The sequence below is a fragment of the Channa argus genome, chromosome 14, assembly GCF_033026475.1.
Source record: "Channa argus isolate prfri chromosome 14, Channa argus male v1.0, whole genome shotgun sequence".
NCBI lineage: Eukaryota > Metazoa > Chordata > Actinopteri > Anabantiformes > Channidae > Channa > Channa argus.
Genome location: NC_090210.1, coordinates 13482131 through 13497101, shown reverse-complemented (window position 1 = coordinate 13497101; position 14971 = coordinate 13482131). Strand labels below are relative to the sequence as shown.

The 14971-nt window shown below is 37.8% G+C and overlaps 1 protein-coding gene across 1 annotated transcript in view; it reads right to left on the bottom strand.

Moving 5' to 3' along the window:
• The window catches only part of brinp2 (bone morphogenetic protein/retinoic acid inducible neural-specific 2), a 203529-nt gene that overhangs the window by 57197 nt on the left and 131361 nt on the right, over window positions 1-14971 (bottom strand). The window contains exon 5 of the mRNA XM_067474748.1: window positions 10090-10195. Coding sequence (XP_067330849.1) covers window positions 10090-10195 — 106 coding nt within the window. The remainder of the gene's footprint in view (window positions 1-10089; window positions 10196-14971) is intronic.

Sequence of the window (14971 nt, the reverse complement as noted above, 5' to 3'; positions counted from 1 at the left end):
GTGTGTGTGTGTGTGTGTGTGTGTGTGTGTGTTAGATGTGGGGGTGCTTTCTCTTCAGTGAGTGCTTGGTCCACTACACTGGAATGCATTCTTAACTTTCAAGAAGATAGTGTTGGTACTCTTGGACTGTGCTTCAGCTCTCAGAGCCTGAGGCTTTGGCACAGACTGAGCCTCACACAGTTAACTACAGTACATACAGCCATTGATGCTGCTGTATCAGAAACACACATTCTTCCTTCTTCTTTACAGTTTTGTTAATACCTACAGAATGTGTTTTCTTTCTTTCTTGTGACTTTTCCATTTGACTCTGAAAATGCATATCTTCTAGAACTGGAGTCCTATGTTGTTGGTGCTCTCTTGTGATTGTTTTGTGTTCTTTCACAAAGCCTCAGCTACATGGTTAGTGTATGCAAAATGCAGGGGATCAAGGTTGAGAAGATGAGGCCTGCTTGCAGCTATGGGTCTTCTAGTTAAAAAGGATAAAATTCCAGCATTGTCTTCTTTTCCAAAGGATCTGGATCTGGCACTCCCCCTCTCAAAATCCCTCTCTTTAAAAACATTTACATTTGAGAATCTGACATCACAGGCCACTTTAGCCACTTTGGCCTGTGATGTCAGAGAAGGCACAGATCAGACATTTGGCAAATGATTTATATGCTGCGTTTCATTGTGACAGGTGGTGTGCAGAGAATTTGTTTCAGTGACTGCCCAGACTCAGGCCTGAGCAGAGGGAGGCACTTGACAGACCTCTCACCCTGCAGAAACTCGCAAGTGTCATACAGCATCTGTCCCTAGGCTCTGCTCTTGTTATTGATGGAATTCCAACAGATTTCTGAAGGTGCATTTAGGATGCTTTGGAAAGGATCTGTTAAAGGTTTTCCTGGGGTCCCTCTGTGAATACCACAGAGCAGCTGTCAGCAGGCAAATGTGCAATTTCTGACTGAAAAAGTGGTGTACAGATTTGTTTTTAGGATTACATTACAAAGTCCTTTTTCTGGATAATGCACAGAGAAACTACTAGAGCAAGCCTGCATTTGGTTCCAGGGACATCAATGTAGATTCTTATTTCAGTCACTTGGTGCTTGGACAGACTGTGATGGAATAGAAGGGGTAGGTTTGCTTGTAGTTGAATGGCCATGGGTGGCACAAACTGTATTTGTTTAATTTTATAGGTTTATGAGGTTCCAGAGGGTTTAGGATAGGCATTTGTATTCAGAAGCTTGTTCTATGGTTATGTTTCTGTATGTTTAAAAAAAAAAGAAAACAAGGTGCATTTCGAGAAATCCTTCTATTTTTTTTTAACCTGCCCCTTACGTCATCTGAGTCTGCCAGCGTGTCCGCTTTGAGTCCAATCCAAAGTTGTGTTTTTGCATTGCAGTGATGTTACAGGTTTCAGAAGTATTTCAACAAGTTTAAATTTGTAGTTTGCTGGTTTATAACAAAAGTCCTGTTAATAAGAAAGGACAAAGGCTTCAAACACAGTATCTCTTTCTTTTGTAGTGTGAGCTTGGCCATGCTATTTTTGAGTATTATTGTGTTTTTTAGTTTTAGGTCAAATTATTATTTTCAAAATAAAGCCAACAATTTTCTTTGTATACCTTACAACACTGACAAATAAGGTGTACCTCACCTATTCCTCACCTAATTTGTGTTAAGATCACTGCTACACTTCCGGTCAGTCAAGTAGAAAGCCCTGATCCATTTTTAGTCTCTTTGAGAATCTGCTGGATGGTGATGACTCCATCCTTTTTCCCACTCTCACATAGTTCAGGAAGTGACTGATTAAATAAAAAAAACTAGCTTTGCAGTTTTACTGAAGGTCAGTTGGCAGCTTGCTCTGATGATTGGAAAGATGCTGATATAAAATGTATAAACTCCCAGTAGAAAAGTAGACTGCTCAGCTTCAATGGAGGGTTATTCAGAGGGTCACTGCAACAAACAAATACATTATACAGCACACATGGATATACCGTGTGGGAAGGTTACCGAGACTAGAAAAGTAACAAAAGATCTCCAACAATTTTTAAGGATTGTGATGTTGCTATAGACAAAGGTTGGTCACAAAAAGCAAGGTATTATGTTCTCCAGAGAACTGCATTGTGTTTGGCAAGTAATGGTCAAACATGAAAGTCAAGTAAAAATAAGAATTTAAATAAAAAATAATAATATAAAATAAAAATTTTAATTTCTTTGTTAGTTATAATGTTTAGGCAGAGTAGTTATGTAAAAATATCACCAAAAGTTGGTACTTTTTCAAAATTACTATAAAAAATTTAATCAGATTTGTTACATTGCCTAAATGAAAAGGTTCGTTCTCTGACCAACTCAATTGTTTTGTAAATGTAAGTTAATTTGGCTGCCACCTCACAGCTAGGAGGTTGCATATTGCATAATTTTTTGATCCAAAAATAAAGCATTCTTTCACCATCTGCAGTACACAATACTGTGAAAAGGTTTAGGAACTCGGGGGAAATCTGTCTGTAAAGACCAAGGGTGGAAGACATTGTTGAATATGTGTGACCTATAAGCCCTCAGGGGCCGCTGCTACTGTTATGGATATAGTTACATGGGAACATAAAATACTTTGGAAAACCATTGTCAATTAACAGTCTGCCACTGCATCCAGTTAAGCAACCGGAAACTCAATTATGCAAGTAAGGAAACCATCAAACCATGACCAGTTCTCTGGGCCTGAGCTTGTATCAGATGGACCAAAAGACAGTGGAAATGTATTCTGCAGTCAGATGGTTTTACGTTTCCTTACTTTGTGCCAAACCAGATTGTTATCATCAAAAGGTGCAAAAACAAGCATCTTTAATGGTACAATATGTTGGTCAGGCATGACTGGAATGTGTGGGGAGGTTCCATCAACATGAAGGCGTGAACAACTTTAACTGTCCATGTAAGTTCCATAAATTAAATATATTTAAAGCATGGATCCCATACTCTCTGATACCCAGTACTAAACATGCTTCAGGGTGTTACTTTATACAGAATATTGGACCTCTTTGGAGGTTATGTAAACTAAAGGTTGCTTAAACCAACTGAACTTATTTTTGTATTTTAGGTCCCTGTCTCTCCCCACACAATGCTGTGTGCTGTTACCAGCCTTGCTTTTCCTGGACTCTTGATGTGTTGTTGATGCACTCATACTCAAGTACACCACCCACACAAAAACACACACACAAAAATGTGGAGTGGAACAGCACAACTAATAAGCATAGAGGTTTAATATTGATGACAAAAGCCTTACAAAAACATCATAATGATTTTGAAACTCCACTTTAAAACATTGCTTGGACTCAAGGCTAAAGTCATTTTTTTTTTGTCAACCACATATGTTAGGAGAAAACTGTCCACTGTTGGCACCAAAGGAGAGGTTTTCATTTCATAGTAGCAAATATGAGCACACACACACACACACACACACACACACACATACACACCTAAGAGAAGCTTAAAGGTACACAACAGACACACAGGGCCATGCAATCAGAGACACAGATCAGAAAGAGCGAGAACAGTGAAGTGCTGATGCATTCAGGGAATAGAAAATACAAAGACTTTTTCTGCTTGCCTAGAGAACGTACAACACAGAGCTTGAGAGTTTATACCATATCACCACAACATGATGTAACATTTTTCTATCCCATAACTCTGATAGTTTTTTTTTTCCCTTTCATCATGAATCGTTGGTGCAGAGGCTCAGAAACAAAAAGGCTGTATAGGTAGAGTGCTTCATTCTGTTACAATATAAAGTTTTTTATTTAGCAACTGGGGGAATATGGGAATTACCAGAAAGTACTTGTTGCTAAATCAAAACCAACATGAAAATTTTGGAAAACTCCTGTCATGGCACTGTTTACAAGAGTTATACAACCTTTATCCACCCACAGAGACATTCATTGATTCATTATCTGTAACTGCTTATCTTGTTCAGAGTCACGGGGGGCTGTAGCCTATCCCAACTGTCACTGCGTTAGAGACCGGGTTCACCTTGTACAGGTCTCCAGTCTATCTCAGGGCCAACCCAGAGAGGCAACCATTCACATCATTTTCCTTAAAAACACACACACATCATATATTATGCCATTAGTAAAAAGAATGGGTAATTCAGGTCTGTAGCTGGACCCCTCCAACATCACTATCTCATAATCAGTGTCATCTGGAAAGATGGGAGCCCCATCCACCAATGAGACAAAAGGGAAATAATATGGTATTTTACGTAATGAAGAAATTCAATTTCAGGACATAACCCACAAATAAAATTTCTGTAGCATGGCACCTGACAAATGATCTGTTAAATCTCATTTTATTGCATTAAAGTATATGTATTGATCCTGTATAACTTACTGTGATGTTTTAATGTTTTAAAACCTCCTTTAAAATGGTTTTCCTTAACCTGTTTTTTCATATAATTGGCCTAGCATGAAGTCACTATCTTCAATTCTGACACACGTGAGAGACGCTGGCATTTATCGCTTTTTCCAGCCAATTTATCACGTTGTTTAGTTGTCATCATCATTCGCAGAGCTATGGTTCAGTTCGTCTACTACCTACCAGTTTGATAAAGCTTTGTGATCATCGACATGTTTAGCAACATCTAGCTGCTGTGTAAAAGAGGCAGTTGTGACATAGACCATTAACGGATGGCTGATTGGCAATGCAGGAGACCACTTTGCTTCCCTTTTTAAGCCTATAACCAAGTGTAAGTTCAGTCAATGTTGTTAATACACTTTTCCCAAACAGTTTCATGATTGCGGTTTCATACTTTTCATACTCATTCATCCCCTCACTGTTTTTCCCTATTTATTTATATTCTTTCAAACAGAGTATCTTGTGGTTTTAAAAATGTAGTGAATTCCTGTTTGAACATGAAAATACAAAGTTAAGCCTAAAGAGACATCAATCACTTTACCACGGTCAGTAATAAAAGTCGCCAGGGCTCCACCTGCTCTCTGTACCTGGATAATCCTGCCACTGCCAGTCTGTCTTTCCCTAACAGCACCTTTCTTCTGCTCAGCCTCTTCTAAATGCAGCTTCGTGACCTTTTCACACTCTCTATTGTTGCTAAGTCACAGGTGTTTAATGAGAATGTCAACTCTGTTCTCAGTGGTTCACACAGAGCAGACTGAGAAAGACCCACAATAATTTTTAAGGCATTTCTGTCGCAATTGTTCTATCTATAGGCCTCTGACTAACAGCACCGTAGTTCACATTACAGGTGCAAGGAGTTCTTATGAATTGGGCTTAATTCAGAATAGATCAGTTATAGTAATTATTTTTGCTGTGTTCCCTGTTAATGAAAACATAATATTTTTTCTGAATTTAGACATTAATATTTCAATATGAGAATGAACACATTGAGATTGGAAGCATGGATATTTAAGAATCCATCCACACATCACTGGTTGTCACATGAAAACAACCTGTTCCTAATGGCAGGGGGCTACTAAGCCATTTAAATGGGCTGATGAGGAGTTTTTTTTCTCTGCTCATGAGAATATCTCTCTCTCTCTCTCTCTCTCTCTCTCTCTCTCTCTCTCTCTCTCTCTCTCTCTCTCTCTCTCTCTCTCTCTCTCTCTCTCTCTCTCTCTCTCTCTCTCTCTCTCCTCTCTCTCTCTCTCTCTCTCTCTCTCTCTCTCTCTCTCTCTCTCTCTCTCTCTCTTTGCAGCTTTTCTCCTTTACATTAAAGTCAAATTTATGAGTTTTTTGCCACTTGGGGGCAGTAGAGAAAGCTGTAAACACAACAGTACGCTATGTGTCATGGCTTGCTTTAGAAATATTTAAACTTCATGTCGATTTGCCACAGTACTACAAGGAAATATCTGAAAAAGAAAATACAGAAATGGGAAATGTCTATCTGTTGCTTGATGGGCAGGTAGTGTACATAGATTGTTTTTTTGTTTTCCAAAAAGAATGTCTTTTACTGGCTGACTAAAAGTTTAATAAAAGGAAAAAGGCTGAAACAAACAGTACAATTACTAGATTTAAAACCAAAGGAACAAGCTAAACTTTAGCTTTAGATAAGCTAAAAGACACTAAAAGGCTCCACACAGCTGAGAGGAACTGAATAATCCTGTTTGAGTTTGAGTTGCCTCACATGGGAAAACCATATGATTGCACATAACTCATAAGTTATATAAATGTGTCACAATACCAGTTTTTACATGGAGTTACACCTCTAAAACTGACTACACTCCATTGTCAGAAAAGCACATTATACTAGCTTTCAAGAAAAGTGAAGCGTCCACTGTGGAGCACTGGCTCATTGGATAATGTGACATCTTACACTTTGGATTAGGTAAAGTCTCAAGGACAAACTTAAATGACTAGAAAGTTTTATTCTCCTTTGTCTTCTTTTTTGGAGGAGGTTTCAGATGAGTGCTAGTGATTATTCCTAATATGATGAGCTCTTAAAGGAAAGGACGAGGCCATGTGGCTGTAGAGAATAATGGTATTTTGATATTCACGTCTTTTCTTTATGTTCTTTTAATCTTTTTGGCCATTAAATGGTCTGCCCACAAGCTTGTAATGTTACAGTAAGTGGCCATGCGCTAAAAAGTCTTCAAAGAAGATCATTGTTTCAAGAGTAGGAAAAGGTATTAAAAATATTACCGATTTGTTGAAACCTAAAGAAATACAGTTCAATGAACATTGCCTCAGGTAATGAGTTGTAATTTATGAATAAGTTAACACTAGGCCGTTAGCATAGGCACTGATAGCCACTATGTAAAACTAAATCAATGGATTTCATTGTAAAGCCACGAAAAAATTAAAAAATGGATGCGCCTGTGATTAAACAAGCAATTTTTAAAAAACTGGTGATGATAAAAAACTTTACTTACGCTGCTTTAAAAATTTACAGAACTTGTGTGCTGGTGTGTTTCTGTCACACTGCGATGACACTGCCAAACTGCTAGTTGGTGGTGGGCTTGTCACTGTGTTGAATGTCTTTGCTGTGAGTGGACAATTTTGAGTTGGAGTGAACAGATGTTGAACAGCAGTCGCTTTTACTGAAATTACTGCAATGCATAAAAGGCAGCAGATGTCTGGGGAGAGGGTCTTTACAACCACTGAACCAATTGAAGCAATAGGACCAAGTGGACCAACCACAGTTGCTGCACTCCACTTTTTCACAAAGAGTAAACATTTCTGGGGTGATGCACATCAGACTATACGGCGTCGGAGTTTGCTTAGCTCCTGTCTCTTAAAGCTCACCTTACCAGAAGTCCACTTTGTTTCGATTGGCCAGCGTGTGCTGAGCAGAGCGTGCGTGCCCAAAAAGGAGGTCTGTTCATTGACGGACTACATTGGTATGTAGGACTGTCATTAATGTTTTGTGAAATTTTGTAAAAAAACAAACAAAAACAATAAAAGGTTAAATTCACTTGAAAGCCTTATGGAAGTTTCACGACTGACGAACTTTGTATTGTGTTGTCATATTTTGGAATTTTATTGGCATTATCACAACAGTTACTGTAAGTTGCAACTAAATAATGAAGAGGTAAATACAAATATTATGGCCTCTTTAAGGGACTATGGCATCTGGTTTAAATATTGTGTGATAGAAACCCATGGCAAAAGCCGGTTAGCAGAGGTAAATAGAGCAACTGAAAAATGAAACAAACAATATACTCAGGTAGTGATTAGTACATTGATATGTGTACTGAACCACCAACTGAAAAAAAGTTAGTCACAAAGCAAATAAATGAATGACAAAAACAAACAAAAATCAGAAAATGTCTAATAGCTAATACAATGTGTTTCATCATGCATTTTATGTATTAAATGCAAAGTTGTGTTCAAGTAAAACTGAATATTTACATTACTACAGAAAGCAGGTGGTATGATGAAACCTATGCATTGTGTAACATTAACATTAACAGTATGGTTCTCTGATGGACTGACCTGGAAAACCAGAGAAGAACAAAAAAAAGAGAGGCAGAGAAATCTTCTCCCTTAACTTAAGCCATTATCCTGCTCTGAACACAGTCACAACAAGTGTGGGATAATAGAGCACCAGGAGACCTGAGATCAGCAGATCATCAGCCTCCTAATATAATCGTAATAAATGAGTGCACAAATGCAACTCAGTAAAAGTTGTGATTTTTCAAAAAAAAAAATTTAGTCAAGTGAGAAAAAGTGTGTATCTGCACGAACATGTCACCTAATTCCATTTAAAAACTCATCACAGAGTTTCACCAAGATGTATTAGCTCCCGTTAACCCGAGGTCATCTTGAAAATCCCTATCATAACAAAATGTGTCTCTACATCATCAGATTTAGTCTCCTCAGGTGGCTCATTTAACCAATTTCATTTCCTTCCGTATACAAAGTAGCAATTAGCTTAAACAGGAACTTTGTCATCGATTATTATCTTTCTCTGTCATGAAAGCAGCAGGGGCTGTGCTGTGTTATTGAGCAGGGTCGCATTAAAAATGAAAGCAGTATGCTGGTGGAAAACACCATGAAACAGCACTGATTTGTACCTATTTATTTCATAATTTGGTTTAAGTTTCCACCTTTTATGTCTTTTAACGACATTGAACCGTGATAAATTTAATTTAGCTTTTTTGATACTGATCAATACAGAAAGGCTGTTTTATGTGAAAGTGGAAACAGATTTCTACCAAGTACACTCTCTGGGTACTGTAACATCCATGTAGTAAATTATAGTAATATAATAAAATATCTGTGTTATGTGCATACTATGATGTATAGTGTCCTGTCAGTAATTTGTTTTAATATATTTCTATGAAATATAATTAAAACTTATTATTTCAATCTACAAATCTCATATCCAGAAAGTTTGTCAAATGTTTTTAATGCAAGACCCAATCTCCTAAAACCAATCTAGTCTTTGTACTCTTGTCAAATAAATGCAATTTTAATTGGGTGTTTTCACAAGGAAATTTAGAGTTTAATGACTGCACATTAAAAAGTGTTGGGACAGAGGACAAAAAAAAAAAAAAAGACTGAAAAGGGTAAAAAATATTCAAATAAAATCATTCTGGAAAGTTCCAAAGTTAACAGGTTAACTGGTAACAGATGGCAAGATCATGAATGGTGTATTCTCGTTTTATACCCAAAGGCTCAGCCTTTACAAGCAAAGATGAGTCATCACATGCACTCAGGAGTACTTTGGAAAACTGTTGTCACTTCTGTCGGCTGCTGTGTTGAGAACTGCAACCAGAAACTCTATCACACAAGAAGGAAGGCAAACGTTAATTCTGTGGAGAAGTGCCACTGCATGCTCTGGGCCTGAGCTCATGTCAGATGGACAGAAAGACACCAGAGTCGTGTTCTGTGGTCAACAAGCTCATGTTTCAGATTGTTTTCAGGAAAAAAATGGATGTACGGTTCTTCGTGCCAAAGACAGAAATTAACCACAAGGATCTGTAATGATATGGGGCCACAGTGAGGTGGATATTGACATCTTAGAGGGACATATCATTAGTGAGACATTTTGCTTTTGCTACTCAACAGCTGATTTATGTTTTGTTTATATAATATTTTAGCAACTGTCCGTCTCTGCATGTTATCAAGAGGTTTTGAGCATGACTGGGAGAGTAGGTGGGATGTTCATAACACCCACATTCGAGTCAACACAGGCACACTACTGCTGCTCTGTCAGACATCACTGATAAAGGTGATTAAATATAGAAACAAAGTTTTACAGTATATCAAACAAGAAGGCATGTCATCTGTACTGGTGCGCTGAGTTTTTCCAGGTGGAGATTGAGAAGTTAGGTTGAGGTCAGTGTGGCCAGACACGTTCCATCTACAGCCTGGTAAGATAACAGATTACCCCAGAGACTGAGAGCCAGCCAGGCAGAACAGACATATAAGCTACTGCAGCGGAAAGTAAAGGGTCATCCCGGGCAACTACTACACATAAGAGGTCGGAGGGTTGGCAGGGTGGTGGATGGAGGCGGTGGAAGCGCTGAAGATGTGTGTTCAAATGTGTTTGCTTGAAGAAAAGAGAGGACCTTTTCTTCAGGGCTGTGACCATGTGTATATTTAAGTGTGTTTGTGCATGAATTTGCAATGAGTGTATGTGAATTTATATGTGTCATCCAGACTTACCCTTTAGGTGGATCTTATTTTCCGGGCTGTGCACTAACACCGAGCTCACCGAATCCAAGCTGTCGTAGTTACTGCAGCCTAGAGGGCCCGTCCTTGTTTCAGTTACCTAGGAAACAAAAGGACAGATTTATTTACTGTATACCCTCTTGTTGAAATGCCACATTAGCAGCAGTGAAGATGCGCGCGCCCATGTCTTGCAAACGCATCTTGCAGCAGGTAGCGCATGTAGAGGCAGTAAGAGAACTAAGAAAACTCAACAGTCTTTGCTTCATGCAACACCTGCAGCCACAGCTGCCTGCAATGTGCCAACTGTCTCAAAAAGAACAGTGGAAGCGAAGGCGAGATGTAAAACTTGCTGGGAGAAAACAAGTCCAGGTGTTTTGTTTTTTTTTTTTAAAGAGAAATGGTTTAAAGTTTCAAACAGGAAAATCAGCGAGAAAAGAAAAGGGCACATTAAATGGTATACCTCTTACAGTAAGCAGAACCTTTTACTTCTCTGCTGAACAGGTCAGAAACTCAGAAAGGCAGCATTATTTTGTGCAAATTTACAAGAGGATGGGAACAGGAAGATGAAAAGAATAATATGATGGGTGAGATGGAGATAATATAGTCTGTCTGTTCTCTCCAAAAGTTTCATTTTCATCACAGCAGCCTCGTGGCTACAGGAAAAACATAAGGCAATAAGTTGTGAACACAGTAGGGATGGGAAACTAATCAAAATTTGATATAATGCAATTCAAAAAGATCACAAACTGTCTAGCTTAGACACTTGATATGTGTTGAGCATTTTCAATATTTATTTGATCTGAAACTGCACTAAGGAACAAGTGGGTTTTTTTTACGTCTGTTTTTTGCGTAAATTTTTGGGCACTCGCTGTTGTTGGCCTTTTTGGGAGGTTGTATTTAACATCTGTTTGTATGGTACACTATCTGCAGGTAACCATAGAAACCAAACATCCAATTCATGCTCTGTCACCAAGTCATTTGAACTGCTGAAAAGACCAAGCCATGTCTCAAACTTTGATTTAAGGGAAGCACCCTCAGAAAGTCAAAGTCACATTTATTCTATGTCTCAAATAGCTAACTAATAGCAAGTAATGTGCCGATATTCCTCACATGCCTGGATTCAGGTGTGTAGGATGCTGTAGCACTGCAAATTGAGGGAGGGTTTGTTTAAGAGGAACACAGAAGAAGAATACAGGGATTCAAGTATACAAATAGTTAATTTTTAGAGTGAGCAGCCAAGATAGAACAATTAGCATATGAAGAAGGATATGGCCTCTGGCGAAACCATTCTCCAGCTAAATCACGCTATTTGGCAAATGATGCGGCCTGTGTGAATGTGCCGTCCTTAAAGCAGCCTTGCTCCTCACATTTTCATATTCTGCCCTACACTAAGATTGCATCAATTGTCAAAAGAAAATGATACAAACAATACAAAAGATGGATTAGCAAGAGATAAAGGCAAAAAGTAAAAGAATAGGATTTTCAGTTATCGTTTAAGGCAAGATCCTGGTCACAGATAATGTGCTGCTTTAATAATAATAATATAATAATAATAATAATAACAGAGGAAACTGTAGAATGGCTTTCATGTTTTTGAAAAATCCGATTTGTTTGAATGGAATACAGTCCACAAATGCTACCCACAACACAGTCCATTTGCTGTGATAAACACTAAATTACTGCCTGATTAAAAGCTTACAATAACACTTCAAAATCATACTGTACAGGTTTTACCCAGTGATTTTTATTGTGTATAGGCAGTGATAAAACTCACTTCTGAATGTAACAGTTGCAGCTAGTTTGAAAGAAGATGCTTCAGTTGCAGCTAGTGTGAAAGAAGATGCTTCAAGATGCATCCTGTATCACCGCTGCACAGTTTCATCTGGATTGTGTGTTGATGTATTGCCAGAAAATCCAGCAGATTGACACATTTTCACTCTACAGCAGGAGTATTGAAATCTGGATCTCAAGTGCCAATGCCCTGCTTGTTTTTCTAAATATCCTTACTGACTGCTGAACACCTAGATCAGGTGTTAGTCAGAAGCTGGAAGACACCATCTTAAATGAGAGTGTTGCTGGCGAGGGCAAAGTGGTCTCTTCCAGGAATGATTGGAAAACAGGACAGTGGCACTCAAGGTCCAGAGCTGAGAATCCCTGCAACGCTGTCCCCTAAAAATTGCGTTTGCAGTTTGTTGTACAGGAATGTATTTTGCAGAAGAACGTGATTGTAACCACATTACGTTTCCTAGAATATGTTACCGAGAATATGTCATCATATAATGTTATGGCAAGTTGCAAATACGTTAATACCAAACATATTCATAAAATGTTACCAGATAGTATATTCTTGTCAGCCCAAATATCAGATTTTGCAGTAATATATCTGGTTTCGTTTTCTGCTGTAATGTGCAATTCTGCAGTACAATGTCCAGTTTGTGTTACTATAGCAATATTAAATAATTTTTCTGGTTGTGTTTACGTACTTGTAAATGTAAATGTGTTTTGTATGATACGAAACATGTCTTATCGTGTTAAACTGTGCAACTGTGTCCGGGCAAATTTCCTTTAAAAAAGTACCGTATGTGTTGCATCAGAACATAATTGTTAAGCCATTTGCTAGAAAAAAACGTAATCGAGTTTGCAGTTTAGTTGTATAGAAATATAATTTTTAGGAGACATGATGGGATCCTGTAAAGTTTACCTTGTCAGTTTTAGAAGTTGCATTCTCCCCGGTATCAGTTTAATTTATATCATGCCAAAAATTTTAGTTTAACCTATTATTTTTGAAACCATATCTTAAATCAAGTATTTAAATCAAGAAGCTCTCGGAAATATGAGGTGTGTCACAATAAGTAACATAAAGCTATTGTGCTAAGTACACATACTTATGTCTTGGACTTGACAGATACCAAGTACGAGTCTGGAATCTGACTTGACATTTGACATTTTTGTAAATTTAAATGTTTTTAATATTTATCCTGGACTAGCCGGGCGATTAAGGATTTACGGGAGTTTTACATATCAGCAAAATGCAAAGCAATGTACAACACAGTGTGGTAAAGTAGAACACAAAGGTTACTGTTCTCAGTATCTGCAGACAATAATGCTGTGGTTCTTAAGGGGGGGAAACAGTTATCTGCAGTTTTTAAAATCAAGCCACATTATGTTCTTGGCAAGACATTGACCCCCAAGTTGTTCTAATTTGGTCGGGTGAGCACTTTGCAAGACAGCTGTGGTTGGTGTTTGCTGGTGTGTGTGTGTGTGTGTGTGTGTGTGTGTGTGTGTGTTTGTGTGTGTGTGTGTTAATAAGAATTGACATTGTAAGGTGCTTTGGATAAAAGTGCTATGTAAGCAGACAGTTTATCATTTATAATAGACCGTAATTATTTATCATGTTTGAGTTAATGAAACATGCTCAAATTACAATTTAACTATTTGTTTCGTATCTCCAGCATCTAAGCTGTGTAACAGTTACAGTAACAGTTTAATTATTAGTTTTTACAAGACTAAAACCTCAATTAATCCATTATATTAATGGGTTATCAGCTGTCATCGGACGGACGGCAGAGTACACGCTACAAAGTTCACCCATCAGTTTCAGAGTACAACATGTCGTCGTCATAAAAAAAAAATAAAAAATATTGGTCAATAAAAACTGTTTGCACTAACTGGATTTACTACAACATTTATTTTTTACAATATGGAAGCGCCTGTTCAGTGTCCTTGCTGATCCTGGCTCTTACATTCTTTACACCACACAGAGTTCCTCTCTCATTTGAAACAGCAGATTTCACACAGATGTTACTATAAGTATGTATATGAGAGAGAGAAAGAGAGAGCTAGATATACATAGATATGTATCTATAGATCTTCTTTTTTCACAGAACTCTAGTCTAAACTGGATGTGTGATTGAGGATCCTTCACTTTATTTCCAGTGATAAAGATAATGTTATTTCACTTTTCACTTCTACCTCCTACTCTGTGCTGCAGCGACACAGAGCCCAGAGGCGTACATGGACACAGGTCAAGTACATCCCACTCAGTGTCGCTTCCTCTTGGGTGATGAGTCAGTCTGGCAAAACATGGTGCGGCAGGTGGTTTGCATACCAGAGATCCTCATTTAGCAGAAACATGTAGATGATGCTCTACTGCAAGTTGTGTGTTTGAAATGCAAGTGTGTGTGTGTTTCTCTGTGCAGACACGTGTGTGAAATCTCTGGGTGCAGGCAGTTGCGAAACAATGGAACTATTTATCTGCTTACTGGTCTATAAGGAGAAAAGATGATCTATTCATGGGCAGAGAAACCAATCAATTTGTGTATTTATAGTCTCCAGATTTTTCCTTTGAATGTCGTATCAAATAATGAAAACCGATAAGAATTAGTAATGTCCATCATTTGTGTGACATTGAATACCCTAATATCACTTCATACAGTTGAGTAACAAAGTTTGTATCTGCTTACATTAAAAGACAAAATCTGTAAAATATTAATTAAAAATCAATACAATATTTATGTACATTTAACTAATACAAATGTTCCTTCATCATTGTATAACCCTTTTTGAATTTTCTATATTTCTGCATAAATGACCTACAATGTGATCCAACTTTCACAGAAGCCCTAAAACTAGATAATTTGAATCCAAATTAAACATAAGACTTAAAAAGTAGAAAGATTCCTTTATCTACTGTGGAAAATTAACCAATCCTAAACATTTTTGTGGCAAAAGTATGTGAAATGATAAAATGATAGAAGTTAATGTCAGGTGTTTTGTTCAATGGGACGACAAGCAGGTGTGAGTGTGGGAGTCCACTTATTACTTACTATTAAATTAAATAAATCAGGACCTCCTTCTTATCAAAGTCTGTTCTCAA